Source organism: Hyperolius riggenbachi, chromosome 10 (genome assembly GCF_040937935.1).
Source record: "Hyperolius riggenbachi isolate aHypRig1 chromosome 10, aHypRig1.pri, whole genome shotgun sequence".
NCBI lineage: Eukaryota > Metazoa > Chordata > Amphibia > Anura > Hyperoliidae > Hyperolius > Hyperolius riggenbachi.
This window is the reverse complement of record NC_090655.1, coordinates 22,357,306-22,370,240: the sequence shown is the minus strand read 5'-3', so window position 1 is coordinate 22,370,240 and position 12,935 is coordinate 22,357,306. Positions and strand designations below refer to the sequence as shown.

The following is a 12,935-nucleotide window of genomic DNA, read 5'->3' as shown; positions in this document are numbered from 1 at the left end:
AGTTTAAGTAAGCAGCGAGTTCAAAGCTGTCTGCATCATGTGACCATCTGCAACCAATGACAGAATTTAATTAATACAGAGTGCAGTAACACACCCAGTGAGCTAGAGGGAGCCCCAGGCTTTTCACTGTGAGGCCTATGCCCAGAAACTGCCCCGCACTGCAACACCTAATGGCATTCATCTTCAAATATGATGTTGCTTTGATAATACCCCCCAGACACAGACCCAGCTTGACATCTGTTAAAGCTTTTTTGTATCCTGTTTTTTCTTCTATCGCTACAGCTGCTGACTGTAAACCCGGAACATCGCTGCTCCTGCCTCCTAGACATCCAGACGTCGGCGTACTTGGCAGACATCGTCTGGGAAGATGTTCTGGACAAGAAAGTGGAGCCAGGATTTGTTCCAAATGCAAGTAATTTCTATCTGTGAACACTGTTTACTAGACATTATCAGCTAGAGGCTAAAATGTTTGCGTTGTTGCTATTGTCATGTTCATTTTTATGCAAATTTAGGTCGCTTGATAGTGAGCCAATCAAAATATCAGCTACTGTATACGATTCATGCAATTCCTGCATACATTTGCATCAACTCACAATTATAAGCATGTCAATGACCCACTATACAATGCCAGAGTTACACAGTGGATTTACAGTATGTAGTAGTGTTGGACCGAAATTTCACATCGAAAATTCGCAATTACGCATCGTAATGCGAAATTTCAGAGAAAATCGTAATTTTGTATGTAAAAGTAGTATTTCAAAATTTTGCGTAATTTTCGCGAAGTTTTACATAATTTCGTGCCGACTTTAGAGGTTAATAGCAAGAGCCCCTGTACATGCTATTGCTACCAAAATTGCTACAAATGTTGAGCAGAATAAGGGGTACAAGCCACAAAAATAATTTTTCAAAAAGACTTTGTAGTTTTTGAGAAACTCGATTTTAAAAAGAAAACGAAAAATTATTTTTAAACTGTAATTTTTCTAAGTTTAAAAACCATCTTTTACTTGCATTTTTAAAATCCAGTTTCTCAAAACCTACAAGGTCCTTTTGCAAAAAAAAATTTGACTTGTACCCACAATTCTTCTTAACATATGCAGCAATTTTGGTGTCAACAGCATGTAATGACTTTGACTTTGCTATTCACTGCTGAAGTTGGCAAGAAATTTCGCCAAATTTGATGCGAAATTACGAATGACTACACCAAATCAATTGAATTTGCAAATCGTAATTGGGTATAAGCATAATTGCGAAAATGTACGTGAGATTTAGCGAAATTGTAATTTGTTGATTTTGATCTTCGCTGGTATGTACTACAGTATAGTTATATTACATTCTGTTAATAATAATAATCCTAAAATTTGTATAGCGCTCTTCTCCTGTTGGACTCAAAACACTTGAGGCCACCCTGCAGTATTAGGAAGTCTTGCCCAAGGACTCCTTACTGAATAGGTACTGACCTTAGCCAGGGTTCATACCCTGATCTCCCTGTAGTTACATGATGGCATTATCTTATTAAAGCGCAATATAACCCTGCATTTCAACTTTGCTCTGAAACATTATGTACAGCATATTCTATGCAACCAGCATTTTTTTTTTTATTTTACTAGACCAGCATTCGAAGGGTTACACACAGAGCTTGAAAGTTCCGTGCAGTGAAATGCTGCCGCAGCCGAACTTTCAGATAATGATACATTTAAGTAAACACAAGATAACAAGTGAGGAATGTGACACATTCTCTGACTGTGCAGGAGCTGGTGGACACAGACAGACAGTCAAACCATGTCTGGCTGCAATACATAATGAATAAAACCAGCTATTAATAAAGTGCAAAGTCTGCTCACAAAGCAAAAAACTGTACTTCTGGGAAGCTATAACTTATAAATGAACAATAATATTTATGCACAAAGGCAAATATGATAACCGTATGGCATATGAGTAGGAAAACAGGTTTTTATTGAATATTATGTCAGGGTTTTAAACCGATTTAATGGGCAGCATGGTGGCGTAGTGGTTAGTGCTCTTGCCTTGCAGCGCTGGGTCCCCGGTTCAAATCCCAGCCAGGACAACATCTGCAAGGAGTTTGTATGTTCTCCCCGTGTCTGCGTGGGTTTTCTTCTGACACTCCGGTTTCCTCCCAAATCCCAAAAATATACAAATAAGTTAATTGGCTTCCCCCTTAAAAAATTGGCCCTAGACTACAATACATCCATAGACGTGACTATGGTAAGGATTAGATTGTGAGCCCCTCAGAGGGACAGTTAAGTGACAAGACAATATGCTCTGTACAGCGCTGCGGAATATGTCGGCACTATATAAATACTAAATAATAATAATTATGTTGCAGGCAACCAAAGCAAAATAAGGTGGCTTCATCTGGAGACACTTCTCTGTTCCTCATTAAGGCTGGTGTTACACCTGGCCATTGCTTTGTGATACTTCGCCCCCATTGCATCACACCCCAATGTAAAGAACGCCATTCATATGACCCTGTGCGCCCTTCACCGCCCCTCGCCCAGTGGTGTACTCCCAGCTGGACAGGAAGTACGTCACTGGGATTTCTGGGTGTCCCTGTTGTATTTGCATCGTTCTGCACATGTGCGCCGCACCACCACCAACATATTTAAACTTGTGTCACCCATTGACCTTCATTACTTCTGATGGTAACACGCTGTTGACTGCAGCAGGTTGGTGGCCAATTTGTTTAGGGAGAAACCAATTAAATTATCCCTATGTTTTTGGGATGTGGGAGAAAACTGGAGTGCCTGAAGGAAACCCACGCACAGGATGAACAGACAAACTCCGTGCAGATAGTGCCCTGGCTGGGATTGTAACTGGGAACACCAGGAGTTCATGATATTGGACTCCATTACCGCCGCACAAACCATCAAGCTATTGTGACCAAGATTTTCTGTCATTCTCGATTGATATATTCGAATGCTTGAGGCCGGACATTGATCGAAAAATCTATCCGGCAGCCATGTTGTCGCACTAATTACTGTAGCAGAAGGTGGGCAGCAATATTGAGTGGTAGGGCACCCTTAGCCTGGTTCACACTGCAAGAGCTCTTTAAGTGCTAGTGATTGGAAAATCTCTTTTTAATGCAATGCTATAGGTTATTTTTATAAACTCACATCCCTCAGATGAGAACACACACATAGTATTACAGTAGCAAGAGCTTTTCAAGTGTACCCGAGACGAAGCAACCTGCTTTAATTAATACTATATACTAGTAGGGACATGAGAACAGACACTTACCCTGCTGTCTGTTTCATTCTGGTCTGCCCTATGAGCTTGTAATCCCCCCTGTAAAAACCATCGACTGAGCTCTCAGTGGACTGCTTTATCAGGAAGCTCTATAGCAATGAGAGCAGCCTGTTCAAGCCCTCCCCCCTCTCTGCCTGTGTTCTGCTCAAGCCGGCCCCCTCTCTGCCTGCGTTCTCCCCATGTGTGAGAGCAGTCTGCTCAAGCCCACCCCCTCTCTACCTGTGTCCTCCCTATCTGTGAGAGCAGTCTGCTCTAGCCCGCCCCCCACTCTACCTGTGTCCTGCCTATCTGTGAGAGCAGCCAGCTCAAGCCCCACCCCCTCTCTGCCTGCATCCTCCCTATCTGTGACACTGACCCGGAAGCAGATGGCAGCCATCTTGGATTTTAGACAGGATAAAAATGAAACATTAAGATTGAAATAAGCACAGGAGAGCAAAAAAATGACAGGAATAGCCTGTATTTGGCATACCCTTTTGGGGGTATGTTTATTTTAAAGGTACCTGTTCATCTCAGGTTTGCTTTAAAATTAAAAAAGCGCTTGGAAAAGGCTTGTGCGGTGTGAACCCGCTCTTACTCCACAAGCACTTAGCTCTTAAATCATTTGATTTTCTTATGGTGTACCTCTAAGAATACTGTGAATCAGCAGTGAAAACAGATTCATACCAGCGGGTGACAGTCTTCTGCTGTTCGTGTCATTTGCTTTATAGAAAGGTCGGCTACACTGTGATCCCACCTTTGAGCTCGAGGAGATGATCTTAGAGTCGAGACCGCTTCATAAAAAGAAGAAACGGCTGGCCAAAAACAAGTCCAGAGACAACAGCAAGGACAGCTCGCAGTCTGTAAGTGTCACATGACCGCTCTATACACTCATGTCCACTGGAAGCACAGATCATTTGGGCTTAGTAATCAACCTGCCAGCACAGCATCAGCCCGCGCGTAATCTTCTTTACTACTGGCAGACATTAATTATTTTTTTTTTTTTTTAGAAAGAACCAACTTCTGTTATCTATAACTACACCCCCTAACAATGCGATAGGCTAAAGGGTTTTTTTTTTTTTTTTATATATAGACATACAGATGCGTAGAGGGAGATACTGGTTGCTTATTTCTGGTTGTTATTTCCCACAATGCAACAAGGCTCCCAGACAGAAAACTGTCAGGACCTAGGTCTTGACATCACACTGTGGGAGGGGTTTCGCCACGATATCGGCCATACTATCAGCCATACTGTCCCCCCCAGATGATCTTTTTGAGAAGAGGAAAATATTTCTCATGGGAACAGCTACTGTTTGGAAGTGCAATCTTTGGTTACAGTTCCTCTTTAAGCTGCCCATTAATGGTACCATTTTTTCACCAAATGCTATCTTACAATGCTATTTTAAGATCGAATTGTATAGAAAATTCACCGTTTCTGAAGGCAATCGATAGTGAACAATTCCTTGGTCGATTGCTTTATAGGATACAATCGATCCAAAAGTTGGAAAATATGATTTAATTTGAAGAAAGAATCATTCAGTAAATGTGAACATTCGATAATTGCCTTCAGATTACTTACGATCATTCAAATTGCATTGAAAGATCACGTTTAGTGAAAAATTGTACCGTTAATAGGCACTTATAGGTTCAGCATACATCATACAATCTTGGTTGTTCAATCTTACCACTTACCACTAAAAGAGCTGATTAAAACCCTTCACAATATTTTATATCTGTTGGCCTTTATGCTACATGGATTTGGTAAATCTGTACAACCAAGATTGTATGGTGAGTGTTGATCCTTACCTCCTGTCTGCCTCGCTCTCCCCCTTCTCGTGTCCACGCAGCCTTGTCCAGAGTTTTGGAAAAGCACTTGAAAGACTTCATATAATAATTCGTAGTGTCTCTTTTGAGATATGACGTTATTCCATTGATTGGAGATTATTTTTTGAGGAAGCAGTGTGTTCTTTTCCATGCTTATCTGACATAGTTGCCATACTTACAAGTTAACAGTATAATTCTCAAAAAACAAACATACGGTTTAACCCTTCCGGGACCTGGCAGCTCTGGCCCCTTAAAGAGACACTGAAGCGGAAAAAAGAAAAAAAAAAAAAGAAAAAAAAAATATATATATATATATTATGATTTGTATGTGTGGTTCAGCTAAGAAATAAAACATTAGGAGCAGAGACATAAGTTTAATATTGTTTCCAGTACAGGAAGCGTTAAGAAACTCCAGTTATTTATGCAAAAAAAAAAGCCACGACTTTCAAAGTTGCAGAGAGCTCTGTCTGCTGAAGCTTGTTATCTCAACTGTCAGTAACTGTATTTTCTTTTTCTCTGCAAAGAACAGTTCAAAAGTGGACTAGCCTGCTCTGTAAAATCATTTAGAATGCTGAGTAGTGTGTAATCTCATCACATATTAGAGAATGATGCAATGTTATAAAAAACACTATATACGGTAACTGAAAATAAAAATATGAGAATATTTTCTTTGTTACTAATGTTCTAGTAATTATCTGTACTACACAACCAGTTCATTATACAGGGTTAGACAGGGAGGTATGGATGATTTGAAATAACAGTTACCCTATTTTTTTCCCACAAAACTTAAATTTAATTTTTTTCAATGTATAGCTTGGATGTTGCCATTAGACGAATTGAAGAAAATCAAAAGGAAAAAAAAAACAAAAAACATTAAGTACGAAAAATAACCTCTGTTAAATGGCGTCCATTTTTGTCCATACACTCCTGTAGACGTGTTGAAAAGTTGTCCATACTCCTCTGAAGCATTTCACGTGTTCGAATATCTCGTTTTATAGTTTCACTCAGGGCTTCAAGTGTACGTGGTTTGTCTATGTATACTCGTGATTTGAGGTAGCCCCATAAAAAAGGTGACAGGTGAAATGATTCCAAAAAGAGTCTCTGTGTTTAAATGACAGAACGGCCCGTTTCAATAAAGGTGCTATACGCGAACACACGATGCTCTATCGACCACCTCTCTATGGTTACTGAAATGGCATCTCCTGATGGACAGATACCCCCCACTCTTTATCCACCAAGGTTATCCCAGCCTTGCATGATGCCCCGTTAAAATCATCCATACCTCCCTGCCTAACCCTATATCATCATTTTTTTTCCGCTTCAGTGTCACCTTAAGGACCAGATCCGTCCTTTACCAATTCTGCCCTGTGATTGGCTCACAGTAATGTCGGGGTCATGAGCCAATGAAATTGGCTCCTGACCAAGATGCTGAAGCTCTGCTGTCACGGAGACGAGTGACTGAACAGCAGTGAGGACGGCGTAAGTGCGCGGTGGTGATTAGTTGGAATCCGCATCCTGTTAGAGCCGCACAGCCCCTAGCAGGACAAAGATCCCAGTTACGGTCTAGAATGTGGGTCCGGAAAAGGTTAAAGGACAACTGTAGTGAGAGGGATATGGAGGCTGCCATATTTATTTCCTTTTAAACAATACCGGTTGCCTGGCTGTCCTGCTGATCTATGTGACTGCAGTAGTATCTGAATAACACCAGAAACAAGCATGCAGCTAATCTTGTCAGATCTGACAATAATGTCAGAAACACTTGATCTGCAGTATGCTTGTTCAGGGGCTATAGCTAATAGTATTAGAGGCAGAGGATCAGCAGGGCTGCCAGGTAACTGGTATTGTTTAAAAGGAAATGCATATTAAAGACTCCATATCCTTTTCACTTCAAATGTCCTATAAAGAGACCCTGAACAGACTTATTAAAAGCAAATCTGGACTTTCCTGGGGCTTCCTCCAGCCCCCCTTAGACCGCGAGGTCCCTCAGTGTCCTCTGGGTCCTGTCCGTGGTCCCGCTGGCGGCCCTATTAGTACGGTGACCTCAGGCAAATTTCTGCACAACTGCGCCGTGCACCCGAATCGATCACACGGCCATTGCCATAAGCGTCCTGCACATGCGTAGTTCAGTCTTTCGAGAAACGTGCAGTTCAGTCTTTCTAGAACCGCGCATGTGCAGGGTGCTTATAGCAACCGATGCGTGATCGAGTTGGGTGTGCAGACGTGCCATGCATACACAGTTGTGCACAACTTCGCCTGAAGTCGCCAGGCTAACGGCGCCGCCAGTGGGACCACGGACGGGACCTAGAGGACGCCAAAGGACCTTGCGGTCTATGGGAGGCTGGAAGAAGCCCCAGGTAAGTTCAGATTTGCTTTTAATATGTCTGCTCAGGGTCACTGTAAAGGCCCATGTGTAGATAAATGGTATATATAAAAAAATAGCTATTATTACAAACTTTGTAAATAGACAAATGTGACAACAACCAATACAAATTCCGTATGCCACGTAAATATGCAGTAAACGGTCTAAATTCAAAAGGCGAGAAAAGGGCTCTAGACCGTTTACTACATATCTACGTGGTGTGCAGATTTTTATTGGTTGTTGTCACATCTGTCTGTCTGTGAGTTTGTAATAAAAGTTATCTTTATGAATACCATTTATCTACACAAAGGCCTCTAAGCCCTGCTGTTGTCTGAGAAGTATACTGTTATCTGACAGCTCACAATAATAATATTCATAAATATGCTGCAAATTCCATACAGAAATAGTTGCCAGGGGTAATGTCAGTTGCTCAGGCTGCTTTGCAGAATGTTATTCTGTGCTGCGGGGAAATGTACTGATCAGTGTTTCTCCTTACAGGATGACTTCTTGCAGGAATGTCTGGACACCATTCAACAAGAATTTGTCATTTTCAACCGAGAAAAGTAAGTACAAGTCCCCCAGATTTGTTTCTATACTATTTTCTATTAGGCTGCGAGCCCACTAGGCAGGGCAGAAAACCAGGCAGTAGAAATGTTAGGGAACCTTGCCCAAGGTCTCCTTCCTGAATAGGTGATTGCTTACTGAACAGGAAGTGCTGAGATTTGAACCCTGGTCTTCTTTGTCAGAGGCAGAGCCCTTAACCATTACACATATCCAGCCAATGTTAAAGGATACCCAAGGTCACATGATGAGATAGACATGGGTATGTACAGTGCCTAGCACACAAATAACTAGGCTATGTTCCTTTTTTTTCTCTCTGCCTGAAAGAGTGAGGGGTCGTTTCCACTATTGCGGTGCGGAATCGCCTGGATTCCACCGCTGATGAAATCGCATGCGGATGCAATTCCCTATGCGTTTTTTTGGCGCAAATTCGCATACGAGGGGGTATATGCGATTTTAACCATGTCACTGCCTGTGTGAATTTACATTGGTACCTATGCGAATTCGCGGCAAAAAACGCATGGGGAAATCGCATGTGATTTCCCTATTAAATACATTGCATGCGATTCGCATGCATTCCACTCGCAGGCGAATTCTGCGGCTCTTTTGTGCGTTTTTTCACCGCTGAAAAAACGCACCTCAACAACGCTACAGTGGAAACAGGCCCATCCACTTGCATTACATGTGCGAATCCGCATGCATTGGACGCATGCGGATTCGCGATAGTGGAAACGAGTCCTGAAATATCAAATGGCTCAGCTAGGAAGTGTCTAGAGTGTAAACCTTACTGATGAGAAATTCCAACTATAAAACACTTTCCTAGCAGAAAATGGCTTCTGAGAGCAGGAAAGAGATAAAAAGGATCAATAGTTTATAGATTTTAGCTCTGGCATACTTCAATGAATGTGTCATTGAGCAAAAACAATAAAACCATTAAAACTTAAAAAGTATTAAAAATGATTAATCCCAATATCGTTTGGCTACAGTAGAGCCTTTCTTCGGCGTCCTGCTCTTCATTCCTGCATCTTGCGCTGGAAGGGCATTTGCATCCGGCTCAGTCTGGTACGTCGTCCTTCCTAACAGCCTGCTAATAGAATAATGCTTCCCAGTAATAAAATAATGCTTCCAGGTAATTCAATCATGGTTCCTGGCACTGGCAGCCATCCTATGTTAATGACATTATCGGTACAAGCAAGCTGCTAGAGAAGTTCTGCGTCAGCAGTGAAGTAAGCAGGTCGTGACAGCGAATACATGCATAGATGAGGACAGCCACAGTAAAAGAGACCGGCACCAGTGTAAATTCTTCAACACTTTTCAATCCAGGAGGTACAAGGAGTAAAAGGGTGGCCTAACAGCCATTTCACGGGTCACCCTGCTTTGTCACAGGCCCCTGATGAATAGCGTAGGGGGGTGGCCATTAGGCCACCCCTTTACTCTTTGTTATTGCTATGATAGTGTGTACCTCCTGGATTGAAAAGTGGCGTATCTAAGGGGTGCAGTCATAACTTGTGCCATAGGTGCAACAAATCTATTTATATTGGGGGACATCCTTGGCCTTCTATGGGGTTAACTGCCTATACTGGGACACACCTTTGGCTACCTATGGGTAGGGTATATGGGGAGGCACCTTTGGCTATACTATACTGGGGACAGAGTGAGGGCCCTGTGGGAGGAGGAGTTACCTGATTTAGGGAGGGGCTTTGATTTTGTAAAGGGGCTGCTCTGCCTATGAGGGCGAGATGTAATTTCAGTATTTTCCATGGGCGCTATTTCTCATTGACCATAGTCCTGGTCATTTGTTACTTCTGTTTCCTGTTGGAGAGATGGTCAATGAGAGATGCTCATTATTTTGTCGGACATGCAGTTTTGAATTGAGCCAATCAAAATCAACAGAACGAGTGTTGATTGGGCCAACCCCAAGCTGCATATCATTTGCATGCAAGCGGGAATTACATAGTTACATAGTTATTTTGGTTGAAAACAGACATACGTCCATCGAGTTCAACCAGTATAATTGTATAATTGTTAGCATCTGATAGGCCATCTCCATTTCCTGTGTAGTATAAAGCAGGAAGTCAACATTACCTGATCACAGCTTCTTCCTGAGCTCTGCAAGATGCCAAAATGTCCTGGCGTGTACAAGGGCGAGGTCCACGGCAGAAGAGTTTAACTCGCCTACGTTGGCATTTCTCACTGATCTGTTGCACACCACTCTTCATCTTTCCAACACTTTTGCCTTCACAGTGGAAGTTCAGTTGTAAAGGCGGAAGTGTCATTAAGATGGAGAGTGGTGTGCAATGCATCGGTGTGAGGCAGCGACACAGGTGAGTTAAAGCTTTCTGCTATGGCCCGTGCTCCATGTACATAGTGCTGCATCTCATACAACTGTCCTCCCTCAACCCTAATTGAGGGGCCAGCTGTAATAAACTTTCATTGGGTGAGGCCGCCGAGGTTCAAAGTCTAATCCCTGCCCTGTCCCTGTGCATTTGTTCCAGTGTATTCTGTTTCCTGTTTATTTAGGCTGAAGAAGAGCGCAGATATGGGATCTAGATCTGGCCAGGAGTCCATAGACGAGGCGGAAGCAGAAGCTGAAGGGGACGTAGAAAATGAAGCAGAAAATTCAACGCTCAACATGTGCGGCTCAGTTTGCTCATCAACAGGCAGCGTCAACTAGGGAATTGTTTTTTTTGAAACGCCACGCTGGGGAATCGGAGGTCCTGAAGGTCGCTCTCCGGTTGCCTAAATGAACGCTTACAGAAACTGAGATAAACTGTACGGCGAATCTCAGCTGTACGACGGCGTCCGTCTGCACATAACTAGTGCAATTTTCTATTTAACGCAGCTCTCGGTTGCTTGTTTCACACTGGACTTTTGTACAAAAGGTTTTCGATTCTTCTTTCTAACCATGCCAACACTATAAAACGGAGACGTTCGAAAAACGGTGACTTTATAAATGAAGATGCCTTTTTTAATATTACCGTCTTACATGATGTTTGTGTAATTTTGCGTTACTATATCGAATTGTCATCCCGGAAAGTGAGGACTGTATGTCGTGGTCATTTTTTATTTCAAATGAGGTTTGTTGAGAATGGGGTTGAGAAGAGGTGAATAGGAGGGATGTTAAGGTGATTACCATGTGCCGCTGGTGGCCTCTGAACTCTTTATTAGCTCAGCACAGAGCAGCCAGAAGGGAGAAGAGCAAGAGGGAAAAGTACAGTAGGCACTTGCCTGGTATAGATTTGCTTAGCCTTACTCCACTCTCCCTTAATTTGGAGCTTGGGGTCCCCCCCCCCCCACTGCCGGTGACACTTGGTGCGATCTGCACCTACCACACGCCAATAGTGATGCCACTAACTGTAGGCATCTATGCAGCAAAGAAGTAGAACAATCAAATGCGGCAGGTCCATTTCCAGGCTGCATACATTTGCATAAAATCTTCATACATTTGTAACTATTAGCATGTTATTGATTATCCCTGGTGGCCACTGTGGATAAGCCAAGCTTGATCCAATTACAACTGCCCCATGCCTGCCTACTTCCTATACCTCCCTTACTCCCCATAACTCAACATGTAGCTGAATACCCCCTTTCCCTGAAATTAAGACATCTCCTCAAAGTAAGCCCTAGTAGGAATTTTTGAGCATGCTCGAAATAGGACTTACTTTTATGGTAGGGCTTATAACGGCAGTAATAGGGAAAAATATGGCAACTTGTGTTATTACTGGAGCCCATGGTCTTGCGGGCAAGTAGACACGGGACAAAGGAGGAAAGGGGATAGTGGAAGACACAAGTACAGAGGAGGACACCAGGGGAGACTAAAGGTACAAAGGGGAAAAAGAGGCACACATGAGGTGGAACCAGCAGAGGAAGAGGTGGCACAGTGGGGAAGTCGGGAGGACACAGAGCACAGGAACTTGTGTGTTCATAGAAATATGACATCTCCTGAAATAAGCCCTAGCACATCTTTTGCTGCAAAAATTAATATAAGACACTGTCTTGTTTTCGGGGAAAGACTGTAAGTCATCTTTCTCTGACACTATTTGTTTTCAATGCTAGGATAGGTAATAATTATGGACAGAAGAGTATCCAGTAAGGGTCCGGGAGTCGAGACCTTATTTGGTAAATAAATTGTATATTAATTTATATAATGTGAGAAACAGGAGAAAGATTTTATGATTCAGCAAAAGAAAAAGTACTGAAAATTAAAAAAAAAAAATCATCAAACTTAGGACCAGGATCTAAAGGACAAGACGGCTTAATTATTTTTTATAGTAGCATGTTCAAGATAATTTATTAATAACCAATAACTGTTTCCTAAGTCATGTTGCTTGTTTTTTATTGTCATATGTCAGTGTCAAACTATTTCTTTTTACGCATTTCCCCCCCCCCCCCTCCTCCATTTTATTAATGCCATTGCCAACATTGCGCTGCATAATATGTTGGCGCTTAATAAATACAATAAATACTGTATATACTCGACTATAAGTCTATAAATTTTTTCCTGACTCAATGAAAAAGAGTATAGGGGTCGACTTATACACGAGTCAAAAGCAACACTGATCACACTGAGTAATGTGTGTACTATTAGTAACATTCCCATTTGCTGCAATATACCCAGTGGTAAGTGAAACTTTCTTGATAAAAAAAAATGCCAAGAAAACAAAGGTCTGAAAGTCCTAGCCACAACAATTAACAAGGAAAGGGGCAAGGGAAAGGACACTGGGCTGCAGGAAGGTGAGTGAATAATTGCTGCACTTGGGAGTCTAGAGGAATTATTGACTGCACTTGCGGTACAGGAGGCTACAATACTTTATGCAACGCAGTCATTAACCCCTCCTGGTCCCAAGTGCAGCCATTAACTTTGCTGGGTAGACTTATACTTGAGTCGATAACAAATTCCAGCTTAAGAGGCGCAAATATTGGAGTCGACTTATACACAAGGTCGACTTAT

At 42.3% G+C, this 12,935-nt stretch overlaps 1 protein-coding gene across 4 annotated transcripts in view; it reads left to right on the top strand.

Moving 5' to 3' along the window:
- STK32C (serine/threonine kinase 32C) overlaps positions 1–12,399 on the top strand; it is a 375,239-nt gene extending 362,840 nt beyond the window's left edge. For all 4 annotated transcript variants that reach the window (XM_068258163.1, XM_068258166.1, XM_068258165.1 and 1 more), the window contains 4 exons: positions 283–408; positions 3,972–4,103; positions 7,922–7,986; positions 10,505–12,399. In XM_068258163.1, the coding sequence (XP_068114264.1) occupies positions 283–408; positions 3,972–4,103; positions 7,922–7,986; positions 10,505–10,658 (477 nt within the window). In that variant the 3' untranslated portion in view covers positions 10,659–12,399. The remainder of the gene's footprint in view (positions 1–282; positions 409–3,971; positions 4,104–7,921; positions 7,987–10,504) is intronic.
- Positions 12,400–12,935: the final 536 nt, after the last annotated feature.